The sequence below is a fragment of the Triplophysa rosa genome, linkage group LG9, assembly GCF_024868665.1.
Source record: "Triplophysa rosa linkage group LG9, Trosa_1v2, whole genome shotgun sequence".
Lineage (NCBI taxonomy): Eukaryota > Metazoa > Chordata > Actinopteri > Cypriniformes > Nemacheilidae > Triplophysa > Triplophysa rosa.
The window spans coordinates 23,447,518-23,460,544 of NC_079898.1; the positions used below are offsets into that span (position 1 = coordinate 23,447,518).

Genomic DNA, 13,027 nt, shown 5'->3' on the forward strand with positions numbered 1-13,027 from the left:
TCTCTTTCTTATCAGGTCCTTCAAATTTGCCAGCTCCCAACATTCTCCTTTATGTAACCTCCCTCCACACGCACGCACGCACGCACGCACGCACGCACGCACGCCACCCACGCACGCACACTAAAACCAAAGGCACTTTTTAAGAGCCATGTCCGTCTTGTTTAACCTGTACTTGTGTCTCTTCTCCTTCTCTCTCTTCTCTCTCTTTACATCGCTAGTTGTCGTATCTGTCCTTCTTTGTTGTGAGTCTTTCTGTCTGTTTGTGTTTCTGCCCATCACCATGAGTGATTCAGAACTCCAAGAACAGTTTATGAAGCTGGATAACCTGGTTGATCATCAAGTACTTAATGATGAACTCCAAAGTCTTGATGACTTGCTTGGTGAGCTGCAGGAAGAGGAGGAAGCAGCACCACTAAAGACACCTGAACCAAGGGTGCATTGGAGAAAGAGAGACATTGATGGAAACATTGTCTATACAAGGCCAAGAACAAGCAGGAATCAGTCAAATAAGGGTCAGTATAGTTTTTCATTCAATATCTATTGAATATCTACATTGATTAGGCACTTATGAATGTATCAAACAAGGAATATGTCAGGGAAACAATCAAACCAGAACCACTCATTAGATTTTTGACATGAAAATAAATTGATTACGTACATTATTTGTGTAAAGCAGTATAAACTACACTAAAATTTTGGTCTTGGTAAGGCTGTGTTTGTTCTGTGTGTGTTGTCAGTAGCCAACCAGCTTGTTTCTTTTTTAAATGATCTGCTTCTACAGCAAGTGTTCTTATTTGATTTCATCATCTATATGACACCTTATACATAACTGCAAGTAACTGTACTGTCCACATTTGGGTTTGGAAAATAAAAAGTCTGCTAGTCCTTCTCTCTAGCTATACATTAAACAGTGAGCTTTGGCCATTTCAGGCTGGTTATAAGGGAGGTAAAATTGTGCCACAAGCCTTGGGACAAGTTGAAAATGTTGTAAATGTTTTTTTTAATCTGGTGCAGCTGATCACATTCGTAAAACTGATCCTCCCATCAATGCACCCGACACTATCTGTGAGGTGACCTTTGCTCCAGGGACTGTTGGTGTGTACTTCATTGTGTAAATTTACATTTTTAAAATTTGCCAGAATACTGGCCTTTTCACAGTCAAAGGCACTCCATGCAGTACACTTTAATGTATATATTAAAGTCTTGTTTTTAAATATTCCATACTATTTTAACAGAGTGTTTTCTGCAAGATCTCCAGCACTCACTGAGCAATAGCTCAGATGATGAGGCATCACCTCTTGGAACCTCAAGAGATCCTCTCCTAGCTTCCTCAAACTGGAGCACACGACAAAGTCTCTTTTCAGAGAGGTGGAGGACAGAGAGACCCCGTTTGGTGAACACTGCTGCGGCACAAGAAAATGTGGCAACACGCATCTGCCAACAGTGTGGGAGTAATCTAGCTGTTGTCCGGTGTGGTGACTGTCGACCACGCCCCTTCTTCTGTGCTGAATGTGATGTCAGCATGCACACCAGACATGTTCTCCATAACCGAGATGCCATGACTCCTGGATTCTACCAGCCACTGCCTCCAACAACTTTTGTTTTAGATAAGGCTCTTTCCCATTGTGGTAAGTTCTGGTTTGTGAGTGTACAACATACATATCATTCGGAGAATCGTTAGGCCTCATAAGATTTACTATTTAAATAATGCCTTTTTGTGTCTTATCGTTTGATATTTAATTGAAGCTTTTTGAGCATCTCTTCTATACTTTTTCAGCAATGCCCTTCATTACCATTGAACCATTACACTGTTATATTACTCAATCAATACAAATGATCTTAATTCACATGTTTGATCATTTTCAGTACGGCTTGTACCTGTGGAGATTCCTGACAAAATTTGTGGTTGTCCATCAGAGTCATTGAGGGTCAGCCCAGGGAAGACTGTTGCTGTGATCACAATGAATGGTAAGGGTGTGAAGATAAAAATCTATACATGCTCTACTCCCATAAGTTTTGCTCAGGTCTGAATGTAAAATCTACAAATGACTTCTGAGTAATATTTAAAAAGTATACAAAGTAATGTAAAAATTGTTTAAAGAATCCAAACCCTGATTACTCGCGTAAGGTTTACGTTAAAGTGGATGTGTTTTTGATTTTTCCAGGACGATATGATCTAAGCATGCCTGAGTGGAATTGTGAGGCTTGCCAAGCCACTTGGGCTGCTGGAGTGGTTGACCTAAATCGAAGTGACTACTGGCCTGCGACCCTTCACTTTGCCACAATTTATGCCACAGATGTCTTTTTCTCATTTGAAGAAATGAAGATGGCAGCACCAGGACTGTCTTGCCAAGCATTTGTAAGAATGCTCGATCAGCGAACTGTCCGCTTTGGTCGTGTGAGTTTTAAATTTATTTATCCTACAGTATTGTTAATCTCTTTGTATTGTGGGATGAAACCCTGTTTGATGCTAATGTATTTGTTGTACATTATTAGCTGTTGGTTTCCTTAATTTTAATAGACTGGCAAGATCTCCACTGACAGTTTTCAGAAATTTTTCTTTGAGTGGGAGGCTGTGCGATATGAGGTGGACAAAATCTGCAAGGAAGAGCCCTTCATCTGTCCTGCGTGCACCCCATATATGCTGGCAGTTTCAGTAGATGGAAACCGCAAGCATTACCGTTTTAAGAATGCAGCTAGGTATTTCAAATTGTGTATAATATCACACAGTTGAAACAATATTAATAAGAAAAGATATCTCTTTAATGTGCACCAAGTAAAATTAGATTACAATGTATCATAAACTTTTGTGTACCTGTTCTGTATTTTTTATTATTATTTTTAGATCTAAAGAACAGGCCATCTTTGAAGACGTCTTTATAGCTAAGGATGAAGATGTGACAAGATTTGTGGACTACATTCACAAGACATCCAAACATGTAAAATCGCAGACGATTAGACTATATACAGGACTACACTTACCTCCTACTGAAGAGTTTGTTTAGGAGAGTCTTATTTTCATCAACCATTTTCCATATTATAGGTCGGTGGAAGAGGTGTTTGTGGAGGGGAGTGGTCAGCAGCCAGAGAGACCTCCCAAAGATCAGCAAGCAAGGTAGACGAGGAGGGATTGGAGCTTGCGGTGTGTCGACACGGAGTGCTGCTCTGTGCTTTAAATATGTACAGGGGTGAAATTTTTGCCTATCCCCTGTACCTGCAAGAAAAGCTGGCCAGTAGGCAAATCACTTTTTTTTGTATGGATGTGACCTGCAAATATTGGCCCTACCTCCAAAGAGTTGCAAAAAGCTGTCCAGAGCTCCAGCACCTTCTTAACATGAAGCCCTTCCTTTCAGTATTCCATGCCAAAGCCCATGATTTTAAATGCGAGGTAGGTGAACTTTGCTATGTGATTACCAAAACTGAACTGTTTGAAATGAATGTCAAAACTTTCAAAGCATTATTATTTTTTATTATTCCTAATCAGGTGAAATGGAGTGGGGCATATCAGGATGGGGCTGGTTTGACACTAGGGGAGGAGGTGGAACAGTGCAATGCTTTCCTGTCAAGGATTGCAGTGACCACAAAACACATGTCCAAAGCAGGTAAAATGACCACGCACTGCCCTAGTTACATCATTATCATAATAAGTAGGGGGAATATGGTAACATGATATTCTCTGTGTTTGCAGGACGCACAGACATGCTGACACTCATGGCCATGCGCTGGAATCAGCAAAAGTTAAACAATTTGGCCACCACACTGACCCGCCGTTATCAGAAGGTAATAACATCAGTAGAATTTGTTTTAGATGTTCAGTAATGTATGTTATTTGTGTTTGAAGCTGTGGATTTAACATTTGGTTCTTGATTTTGTACTATCTGTGATTGCTTGCCATTGCAGACCACAAAAGCTCTGCAAAGCCAGTTGCAAAACCTAGAGTCTATAAAAGTCGAACTGGCAGTGACAGAGAGCCAATTGGAAGACTGGCTCAATGATGTAAAGGAGTGGGCAGACGGTCAGGAAATGACTAGTGTATATATATATGTATACATATATATATTACTAGTAATGCATTTAGTCATGAATAATTGTAATTGTTACTGTTATTGTAATTTTTCATACACATTTCTTCTCAGTAACATCAACAACTTCCACAAATGATGTTGATGCCTTGGCCAGCAGAATTGAGGTGCTGGTGGCGAGTATCAAGAGACTTTCCCAGCGTCTCTATAAAGATACAGATGGTAACAAGGGTCGTGCCAGGATCCGCCGCAAGATCAGGGAGGAGAAGGGGATCCTGACATCAGTTGTAGAGAAATACAACAGAATGGTTCCAAACACTGAAACTCTGTGCTTGGAAACCATTTTGTCTGGTGAGACAGCTTGGCCATGGCAGCTACCACACAGTGGTATGTACTAGTCTTCTGACAATTCTTATACATACTGATACATTACCCACAATGCCTCAAATGTCAGTCTGCAACTCCATATGATTTTAAAGATTCTTTGAAGGTTGATGTATGACATAAGTTTTTCTCATGCGTTCCAGACTCTGTCGATCTAAGGACAAAGAGAAAGGCATTCGACATCATCATGTCATTAAGGAGACTTCAGGAGGAGCAGAAGATTCTTGTTGCAGAGATGGACAACCATTGGAAATATCTTTCAACTCGTGCTGATACCCTTAGAGAACTGTCCTGCTTGTTTGCCAGTGAGACACTGAAAAGTATTTATTTGTAATATATGGCACAAACTTAAGAATAGGGTTGCCCCTGACCAAGGATTTTCCTGGAAAATGGACTCACAAAATACTCAGTTCCAGGGCTGAGAAAGAATGTTATAAGTTCTTTTAGCCATCATAACTGTAAGACTATTTTTACTTAACTGTTAGTAAGAGTCTGATTTTTACTAAATTCCATATTCCTATAACTAAATAGAAGACGTGTCCTGTCTAATCATTAAAGTAAAAAGTAGCCTAGTAATGAAAACATATTTTATTGTATCATAAGTGGATGTAGCTGTATGAGCCATCATTACACTTTGCCCAAATCTCTATCCAATTGGTAGCTGAAAGTTGGCATTCTTGCTTTCTTGGAGATGTCCTTGAAACTCTTTCAATGTTCCAATTTTGAATTTCCTGCCCTCACATATGTAATTACTATGTAACAGGGACCAGCCGTATCATCAATAATATCTGTCCGTGACTGTCACCATGTGCTGTGTAGTATGTTTGTTTGCGGGGTTTTTTTCTGCAACAGTATAACCAATCCAAATTAGGACAATGACTTTTCTGAAAGACTAACATTTTTGCGTTAGTATTAGAGGGCAGCCCTATTAAACATATACAACAATGATGACTGTTTATAAAGTTTCTAAGGGAGGCTTAATGTGATTTTGTTATTTCATTCTTCTTTTAAGATTCGCAATGTGACCTAAGTGAAGAGGGTTTGAAAGGTCTGCAGAGCGTCATCCACAGAAAGCAACGTAAAATCAGAGAAATGAGGGTGCAAGCAAGAGACTGTTACCTGCTAGTTTTGTCTGGAGCAGAGAACCTCAACTTCTTAAACAAACTGTCAGCTGATGACTATGACAGTGACTTCGAAATCTCTGATGACGAACTGTAATCCACAAGACTGTGACACCTCTTTTTTCTTGACAGTGAACTTGACCTTAACCATGAATCAAGCATGTAATAAAATCTGCTGTTGATCACCTTATAAATTAAACCAAAGTGTAGTGTCTGTCTTTTCTCACTTACATAAAAATGAATGCATGCATGCCTCTACAAGCAGTCAGTGGTGGAAATTCAGTACATTATTGTAAGGCTAAGTACTGTACTGTACTAAAGTATAGATTTGAGGTACTTGTCCTAGATGATTTGTTTCTTATGCTTCTGTGTAGTTCAAAGAAAAAAAAACTTTTTACTGAACTTGCAGCTCATGAAGAGATTATAAAATATGACATTTTGGTATAAATAAAACTACTCAGTAGTTTATACTGACAGTAAAAGTACATTCAAAATAATCAGTCAATTTGTTGATTATAAGTTGATCATTTTAATGTAAAAAAATTAATGGTTCCAGATTTGCATTTTTTTAGTTGCTTAATTGCTATGTATGGTTTTTATAATATTGAGGTTTTAACTGTTCACAGTATTTGTGATGAGATCTTTTTGGGTAATGTGTAATTTCTCACTATTTTCATAATTTTTACAAACCAAGAAAAACCTCATGTTGACAATAATCATTAGATACAGTTGTCTACAAAATAGTTCAAAATGAGCTCCACCTCAACCAACTACAAGACTAGATAATCTTGAGTAATAATAATCAAATGAAATATGATTCACAGGGGAAAAGAGAATTTTAGGTCTTCAGCCCTGGGCTGAGGAAAAACAACTGGCCACATGCCTGTGTCCTAGTTTAGGGTGCTGTTGAAACCTGTTTGGAGACATGGAATAAGCAGATTATAATAGGGACATATAGACAAGCATGACAAAAAAACAAACAAATAGCAATTATGATGAAGAATCATTATTTCCCAACACTAAATGCAAGTTCACCCATTGCCATTTTGCTAAAGGAAAATGAATGATCTTCTTCTGTGCTGAATGTGATGTCAGCATGCACACCAGACATGTTCTCCATAACCGAGATGCCATGACTCCTGGATTCTATCAGCCACTGCCTCCAACAACTTTTGTTTTAGATAAGGCTCTTTCCCATTGTGGTAAGTTCTGGTTTGTGAGTGTACAACATACATATCATTCAGAGAATCGTTAGGCCTCATAAGATTTACTATTTAAATAATGCCTTTTTGTGTCTTATCGTTTGATATTTAATTGAAGCTTTTTGAGCATCTCTTCTATACTTTTTCAGCAATGCCCTTCATTACCATTGAACCATTACACTGTTATATTACTCAGTCAATACAAATGGTCTTAATTCACATGTTTGATCATTTTCAGGACGGCTTGTACCTGTGGAGATTCCTGACAAAATTTGTGGTTGTCCATCAGAGTCATTGAGGGTCAGCCCAGGGAAGACTGTTGCTGTGATCACAATGAATGGTAAGGGTGTGAAGATAAAAATCTATACATGCTCTACTCCCATAAGTTTTGCTCAGGTCTGAATGTAAAATCTACAAATGACTTCTGAGTAATATTTAAAAAGTATACAAAGTAATGTAAAAATTGTTTAAAGAATCCAAACCCTGATTACTCGCGTAAGGTTTACGTTAAAGTGGATGTGTTTTTGATTTTTCCAGGACGATATGATCTAAGCATGCCTGAGTGGAATTGTGAGGCGTGCCAAGCCACTTGGGCTGCTGGAGTGGTCGACCTAAATCGAAGTGACTACTGGCCTGCGACCCTTCACTTTGCCACAATTTATGCCACAGATGTCTTTTTCTCATTTGAAGAAATGAAGATGGCAGCACCAGGACTGTCTTGCCAAGCATTTGTAAGAATGCTCGATCAGCGAACTGTCCGCTTTGGTCGTGTGAGTTTTAAATGTATTTATCCTACAGTATTGTTAATCTCTTTGTATTGTGGGATGAAACTCTGTTTGATGCTAATGTATTTGTTGTACATTATTAGCTGTTGGTTTCCTTAATTTTAATAGACTGGCAAGATCTCCACTGACAGTTTTCAGAAAATTTTCTTTGAGTGGGAGGCTGTGCGATATGAGGTGGACAAAATCTGCAAGGAAGAGCCCTTCATCTGTCCTGCGTGCACCCCAGATATGCTGGCAGTTTCAGTAGATGGAAACCGCAAGCATTACCGTTTTAAGAATGCAGCTAGGTATTTCAAATTGTGTATAATATCACAGAGTTGAAACAATATTAATAAGAAAAGATATCTCTTTAATGTGCACGAAGTAAAATTAGATTACAAAGTATCATAAACTTTTGTGTACCTGTTCTGTATTTTTTATTATTATTTTTAGATCTAAAGAACAGGCCATCTTTGAAGACGTCTTTATAGCTAAGGATGAAGATGTGACAAGATTTGTGGACTACATTCACAAGACATCCAAACATGTAAAATCGCAGACGATTAGACTATATACAGGACTACACTTACCTCCTACTGAAGAGTTTGTTTAGGAGAGTCTTATTTTCATCAACCATTTTCCATATTATAGGTCGGTGGAAGAGGTGTTTGTGGAGGGGAGTGGTCAGCAGCCAGAGAGACCTCCCAAAGATCAGCAAGCAAGGTAGACGAGGAGGGATTGGAGCTTGCGGTGTGTCGACACGGAGTGCTGCTCTGTGCTTTAAATATGTACAGGGGTGAAATTTTTGCCTATCCCCTGTACCTGCAAGAAAAGCTGGCCAGTAGGCAAATCACTTTTTTTTGTATGGATGTGACCTGCAAATATTGGCCCTACCTCCAAAGAGTTGCAAAAAGCTGTCCAGAGCTCCAGCACCTTCTTAACATGAAGCCCTTCCTTTCAGTATTCCATGCCAAAGCCCATGATTTTAAATGCGAGGTAGGTGAACTTTGCTATGTGATTACCAAAACTGAACTGTTTGAAATGAATGTCAAAACTTTCTCAGCATTATTATTATTTTTTATTATTCCTAATCAGGTGAAATGGAGTGGGGCATATCAGGATGGGGCTGGTTTGACACTAGGGGAGGAGGTGGAACAGTGCAATGCTTTCCTGTCAAGGATTGCAGTGACCACAAAACACATGTCCAAAGCAGGTAAAATGACCACGTACTGCCCTAGTTACATCATTATCATAATAAGTAGGGGAATATGGTAACATGATATTCTCTGTGTTTGCAGGACGCACAGACATGCTGACACTCATGGCCATGCGCTGGAATCAGCAAAAGTTAAACAATTTGGCCACCACACTGACCCGCCGTTATCAGAAGGTAATAACATCAGTAGAATTTGTTTTAGATGTTCAGTAATGTATGTTATTTGTGTTTGAAGCTGTGGATTTAACATTTGGTTCTTGATTTTGTACTATCTGTGATTGCTTGCCATTGCAGACCACAAAAGCTCTGCAAAGCCAGTTGCAAAACCTAGAGTCTATAAAAGTCGAACTGGCAGTGACAGAGAGCCAATTGGAAGACTGGCTCAATGATGTAAAGGAGTGGGCAGACGGTCAGGAAATGACTAGTGTATATATATATGTATACATATATATATTACTAGTAATGCATTTAGTCATGAATAATTGTAATTGTTACTGTTATTGTAATTTTTCATACACATTTCTTCTCAGTAACATCAACAACTTCCACAAATGATGTTGATGCCTTGGCCAGCAGAATTGAGGTGCTGGTGGCGAGTATCAAGAGACTTTCCCAGCGTCTCTATAAAGATACAGATGGTAACAAGGGTCGTGCCAGGATCCGCCGCAAGATCAGGGAGGAGAAGGGGATCCTGACATCAGTTGTAGAGAAATACAACAGAATGGTTCCAAACACTGAAACTCTGTGCTTGGAAACCATTTTGTCTGGTGAGACAGCTTGGCCATGGCAGCTACCACACAGTGGTATGTACTAGTCTTCTGACAATTCTTATACATACTGATACATTACCCACAATGCCTCAAATGTCAGTCTGCAACTCCATATGATTTTAAAGATTCTTTGAAGGTTGATGTATGACATAAGTTTTTCTCATGCGTTCCAGACTCTGTCGATCTAAGGACAAAGAGAAAGGCATTCGACATCATCATGTCATTAAGGAGACTTCAGGAGGAGCAGAAGATTCTTGTTGCAGAGATGGACAACCATTGGAAATATCTTTCAACTCGTGCTGATACCCTTAGAGAACTGTCCTGCTTGTTTGCCAGTGAGACACTGAAAAGTATTTATTTGTAATATATGGCACAAACTTAAGAATAGGGTTGCCCCTGACCAAGGATTTTCCTGGAAAATGGACTCACAAAATACTCAGTTCCAGGGCTGAGAAAGAATGTTATAAGTTCTTTTAGCCATCATAACTGTAAGACTATTTTTACTTAACTGTTAGTAAGAGTCTGATTTTTACTAAATTCCATATTCCTATAACTAAATAGAAGACGTGTCCTGTCTAATCATTAAAGTAAAAAGTAGCCTAGTAATGAAAACATATTTTATTGTATCATAAGTGGATGTAGCTGTATGAGCCATCATTACACTTTGCCCAAATCTCTATCCAATTGGTAGCTGAAAGTTGGCATTCTTGCTTTCTTGGAGATGTCCTTGAAACTCTTTCAATGTTCCAATTTTGAATTTCCTGCCCTCACATATGTAATTACTATGTAACAGGGACCAGCCGTATCATCAATAATATCTGTCCGTGACTGTCACCATGTGCTGTGTAGTATGTTTGTTTGCGGGGTTTTTTTCTGCAACAGTATAACCAATCCAAATTAGGACAATGACTTTTCTGAAAGACTAACATTTTTGCGTTAGTATTAGAGGGCAGCCCTATTAAACATATACAACAATGATGACTGTTTATAAAGTTTCTAAGGGAGGCTTAATGTGATTTTGTTATTTCATTCTTCTTTTAAGATTCGCAATGTGACCTAAGTGAAGAGGGTTTGAAAGGTCTGCAGAGCGTCATCCACAGAAAGCAACGTAAAATCAGAGAAATGAGGGTGCAAGCAAGAGTGTCGTGATTCTGGCTCGTCGTGTCATGTCTTTCTTGATCTTGTGGTAGAATCACGGCAGGATCCCTTGTTATGTGTGGAGAGAGTCATTTTGACCCTGTCGGCCTTCGATACTCTCTCCGGTACTTGTCTGTGTTCCCGCCCTTTTGTATCTCTCGTTATTGGTTGTTTATTAGTTCATGCCCCACACCTGTTCCCCTTTGATTTGTCCCTCTATTTAATGNTAGTATGTTTGTTTGCGTTTTTTTTTTTTCTGCAACAGTATAACCAATCCAAATTAGGACAATGACTTTTCTGAAAGACTAACATTTTTGCGTTAGTATTAGAGGGCAGCCCTATTAAACATATACAACAATGATGACTGTTTATAAAGTTTCTAAGGGAGGCTTAATGTGATTTTGTTATTTCATTCTTCTTTTAAGATTCGCAATGTGACCTAAGTGAAGAGGGTTTGAAAGGTCTGCAGAGCGTCATCCACAGAAAGCAACGTAAAATCAGAGAAATGAGGGTGCAAGCAAGAGACTGTTACCTGCCAGTTTTGTCTGGAGCAGAGAACCTCAACTTCTTAAACAAACTGTCAGCTGATGACTATGACAGTGACTTCGAAATCTCTGATGACGAACTGTAATCCACAAGACTGTGACACCTCATTTTTCTTGACAGTGAACTTGACCTTAACCATGAATCAAGCATGTAATAAAATCTGCTGTTGATCACCTTATAAATTAAACCAAAGTGTAGTGTCTGTCTTTTCTCACTTACATAAAAATGAATGCATGCATGCCTCTACAAGCAGTCAGTGGTGGTAATTCAGTACATTATTGTAAGGCTAAGTACTGTACTGTACTAAAGTATAGATTTGAGGTACTTGTCCTAGATGATTTGTTTCTTATGCTTNCTGTGTAGTTCAAAGAAAAAAAAACTTTTTACTGAACTTGCAGCTCATGAAGAGATTATAAAATATGACATTTTGGTATAAATAAAACTACTCAGTAGTTTATACTGACAGTAAAAGTACATTCAAAATAATCAGTCAATTTGTTGATTATAAGTTGATCATTTTAATGTAAAAAAATTAATGGTTCCAGATTTGCATTTTTTTAGTTGCTTAATTGCTATGTATGGTTTTTATAATATTGAGGTTTTAACTGTTCACAGTATTTGTGATGAGATCTTTTTGGGTAATGTGTAATTTCTCACTATTTTCATAATTTTTACAAACCAAGAAAAACCTCATGTTGACAATAATCATTAGATACAGTTGTCTACAAAATAGTTCAAAATGAGCTCCACCTCAACCAACTACAAGACTAGATAATCTTGAGTAATAATAATCAAATGAAATATGATTCACAGGGGAAAAGAGAATTTTAGGTCTTCAGCCCTGGGCTGAGGAAAAACAACTGGCCACATGCCTGTGTCCTAGTTTAGGGTGCTGTTGAAACCTGTTTGGAGACATGGAATAAGCAGATTATAATAGGGACATATAGACAAGCATGACAAAAAAACAAACAAATAGCAATTATGATGAAGAATCATTATTTCCCAACACTAAATGCAAGTTCACCCATTGCCATTTTGCTAAAGGAAAATGAATGATATATAAAGAAATAATATGTTGCCTGGTAATGTTACTTTTACCTTTTTTTTGTGGACATTTTTACTGTATTTCTGTATTTTGTTTTCAGAGTCTCACAGCACCATCAAAACCTAACATAAGCATGTTGTAAATACAGAAAGGGGCAGAAATAAATAAAAATGTTCAGGCATAAATGTGACAACAGTTTGTTGTCCATGACAAATATAGTACATCTGTATAGGTTTTATTGCCCTTTCACCCCAGGGGACCAGAAGTGTCCCCTGGAAGAAGAAAAAAGGGCACATTTCAAATGAATGTAACTCAAAGTCCAATGAACATATCCAAGGGAAAAACAGCAGGACAACTACTTATCCTGTGTTTAATAAATAATGTTGGACACAGTTTTCTCACATACACAGAAAGTTTTTAAAAAAGTGTTTTAAAAAGAGTTTTTAGTAAAATACCAAATTTCGACCTGGCTCTCAAATATATCGTAAAGATTTGCACAATGAACAAATTTAGATATCCCTTTGTTCTTTAAATACAGTATTTACTTTATTTAATTACTAAAAGTTTTTTTAACTACATTACCCATAAGCCTTTTTCACTCTATCATGAGACATTGCACCGTAAATTGTAGTTCCCTACTTACGCTGTAGGGTTAGGGTTAGGATTTCGGTAAATGGGTAATTTCTTGCAACATAGCAATCCGTCATTGTTCAATGACAGTAATACTGAAGTCACAATGTCAGTAAAACATAGTTTGCAACATGAAGCACCTTGCATTTTTGCCTAAAAGTTAGTCCAGCCACAGCGTGCCAAAATCCAC

At 38.1% G+C, this 13,027-nt stretch overlaps 2 protein-coding genes across 2 annotated transcripts; both read left to right on the forward strand.

The window, feature by feature from the left end:
• Positions 1 to 2,641: 2,641 nt before the first annotated feature.
• On the forward strand, positions 2,642 to 5,624 carry LOC130558752 (uncharacterized). Its single transcript, XM_057341353.1, has 9 exons — positions 2,642 to 2,700; positions 2,846 to 2,939; positions 3,044 to 3,388; positions 3,485 to 3,602; positions 3,689 to 3,780; positions 3,901 to 4,015; positions 4,137 to 4,409; positions 4,550 to 4,711; positions 5,419 to 5,624. Exons 1-9 carry the CDS (start codon positions 2,642 to 2,644, stop codon positions 5,622 to 5,624), a joined length of 1,464 nt encoding a protein of 487 aa, XP_057197336.1.
• Positions 5,625 to 6,659: 1,035 nt separating this feature from the next.
• On the forward strand, positions 6,660 to 10,663 carry LOC130558753 (uncharacterized). The gene is made up of 12 exons (XM_057341354.1): positions 6,660 to 6,729; positions 6,968 to 7,069; positions 7,267 to 7,499; positions 7,623 to 7,801; positions 7,947 to 8,040; positions 8,145 to 8,489; positions 8,589 to 8,706; positions 8,792 to 8,883; positions 9,004 to 9,118; positions 9,240 to 9,512; positions 9,653 to 9,814; positions 10,522 to 10,663. The coding sequence occupies exons 1-12, from the start codon at positions 6,660 to 6,662 to the stop codon at positions 10,626 to 10,628; spliced, it is 1,890 nt and encodes a 629-aa protein (XP_057197337.1). The 3' UTR covers positions 10,629 to 10,663.
• Positions 10,664 to 13,027: the final 2,364 nt, after the last annotated feature.

Excerpts from the sequence above, each read along its gene's own strand:
- LOC130558753 (XM_057341354.1), top strand. The coding sequence starts at position 6,660 with ATGACTCCTGGATTCTATCAGCCACTGCCTCCAACAACTTTTGTTTTA. Across the intron at positions 8,490-8,588 it reads CCCATGATTTTAAATGCGAG|GTGAAATGGAGTGGGGCATA; the intron begins GTAGGTGAACTT and ends ATTCCTAATCAG. Across the intron at positions 9,513-9,652 it reads ATGGCAGCTACCACACAGTG|ACTCTGTCGATCTAAGGACA; the intron begins GTATGTACTAGT and ends CATGCGTTCCAG.
- LOC130558752 (XM_057341353.1), top strand. The coding sequence starts at position 2,642 with ATGCTGGCAGTTTCAGTAGATGGAAACCGCAAGCATTACCGTTTTAAG. Across the intron at positions 3,781-3,900 it reads TGACCCGCCGTTATCAGAAG|ACCACAAAAGCTCTGCAAAG; the intron begins GTAATAACATCA and ends TTGCCATTGCAG. Across the intron at positions 4,712-5,418 it reads ACTGTCCTGCTTGTTTGCCA|ATTCGCAATGTGACCTAAGT; the intron begins GTGAGACACTGA and ends TCTTCTTTTAAG.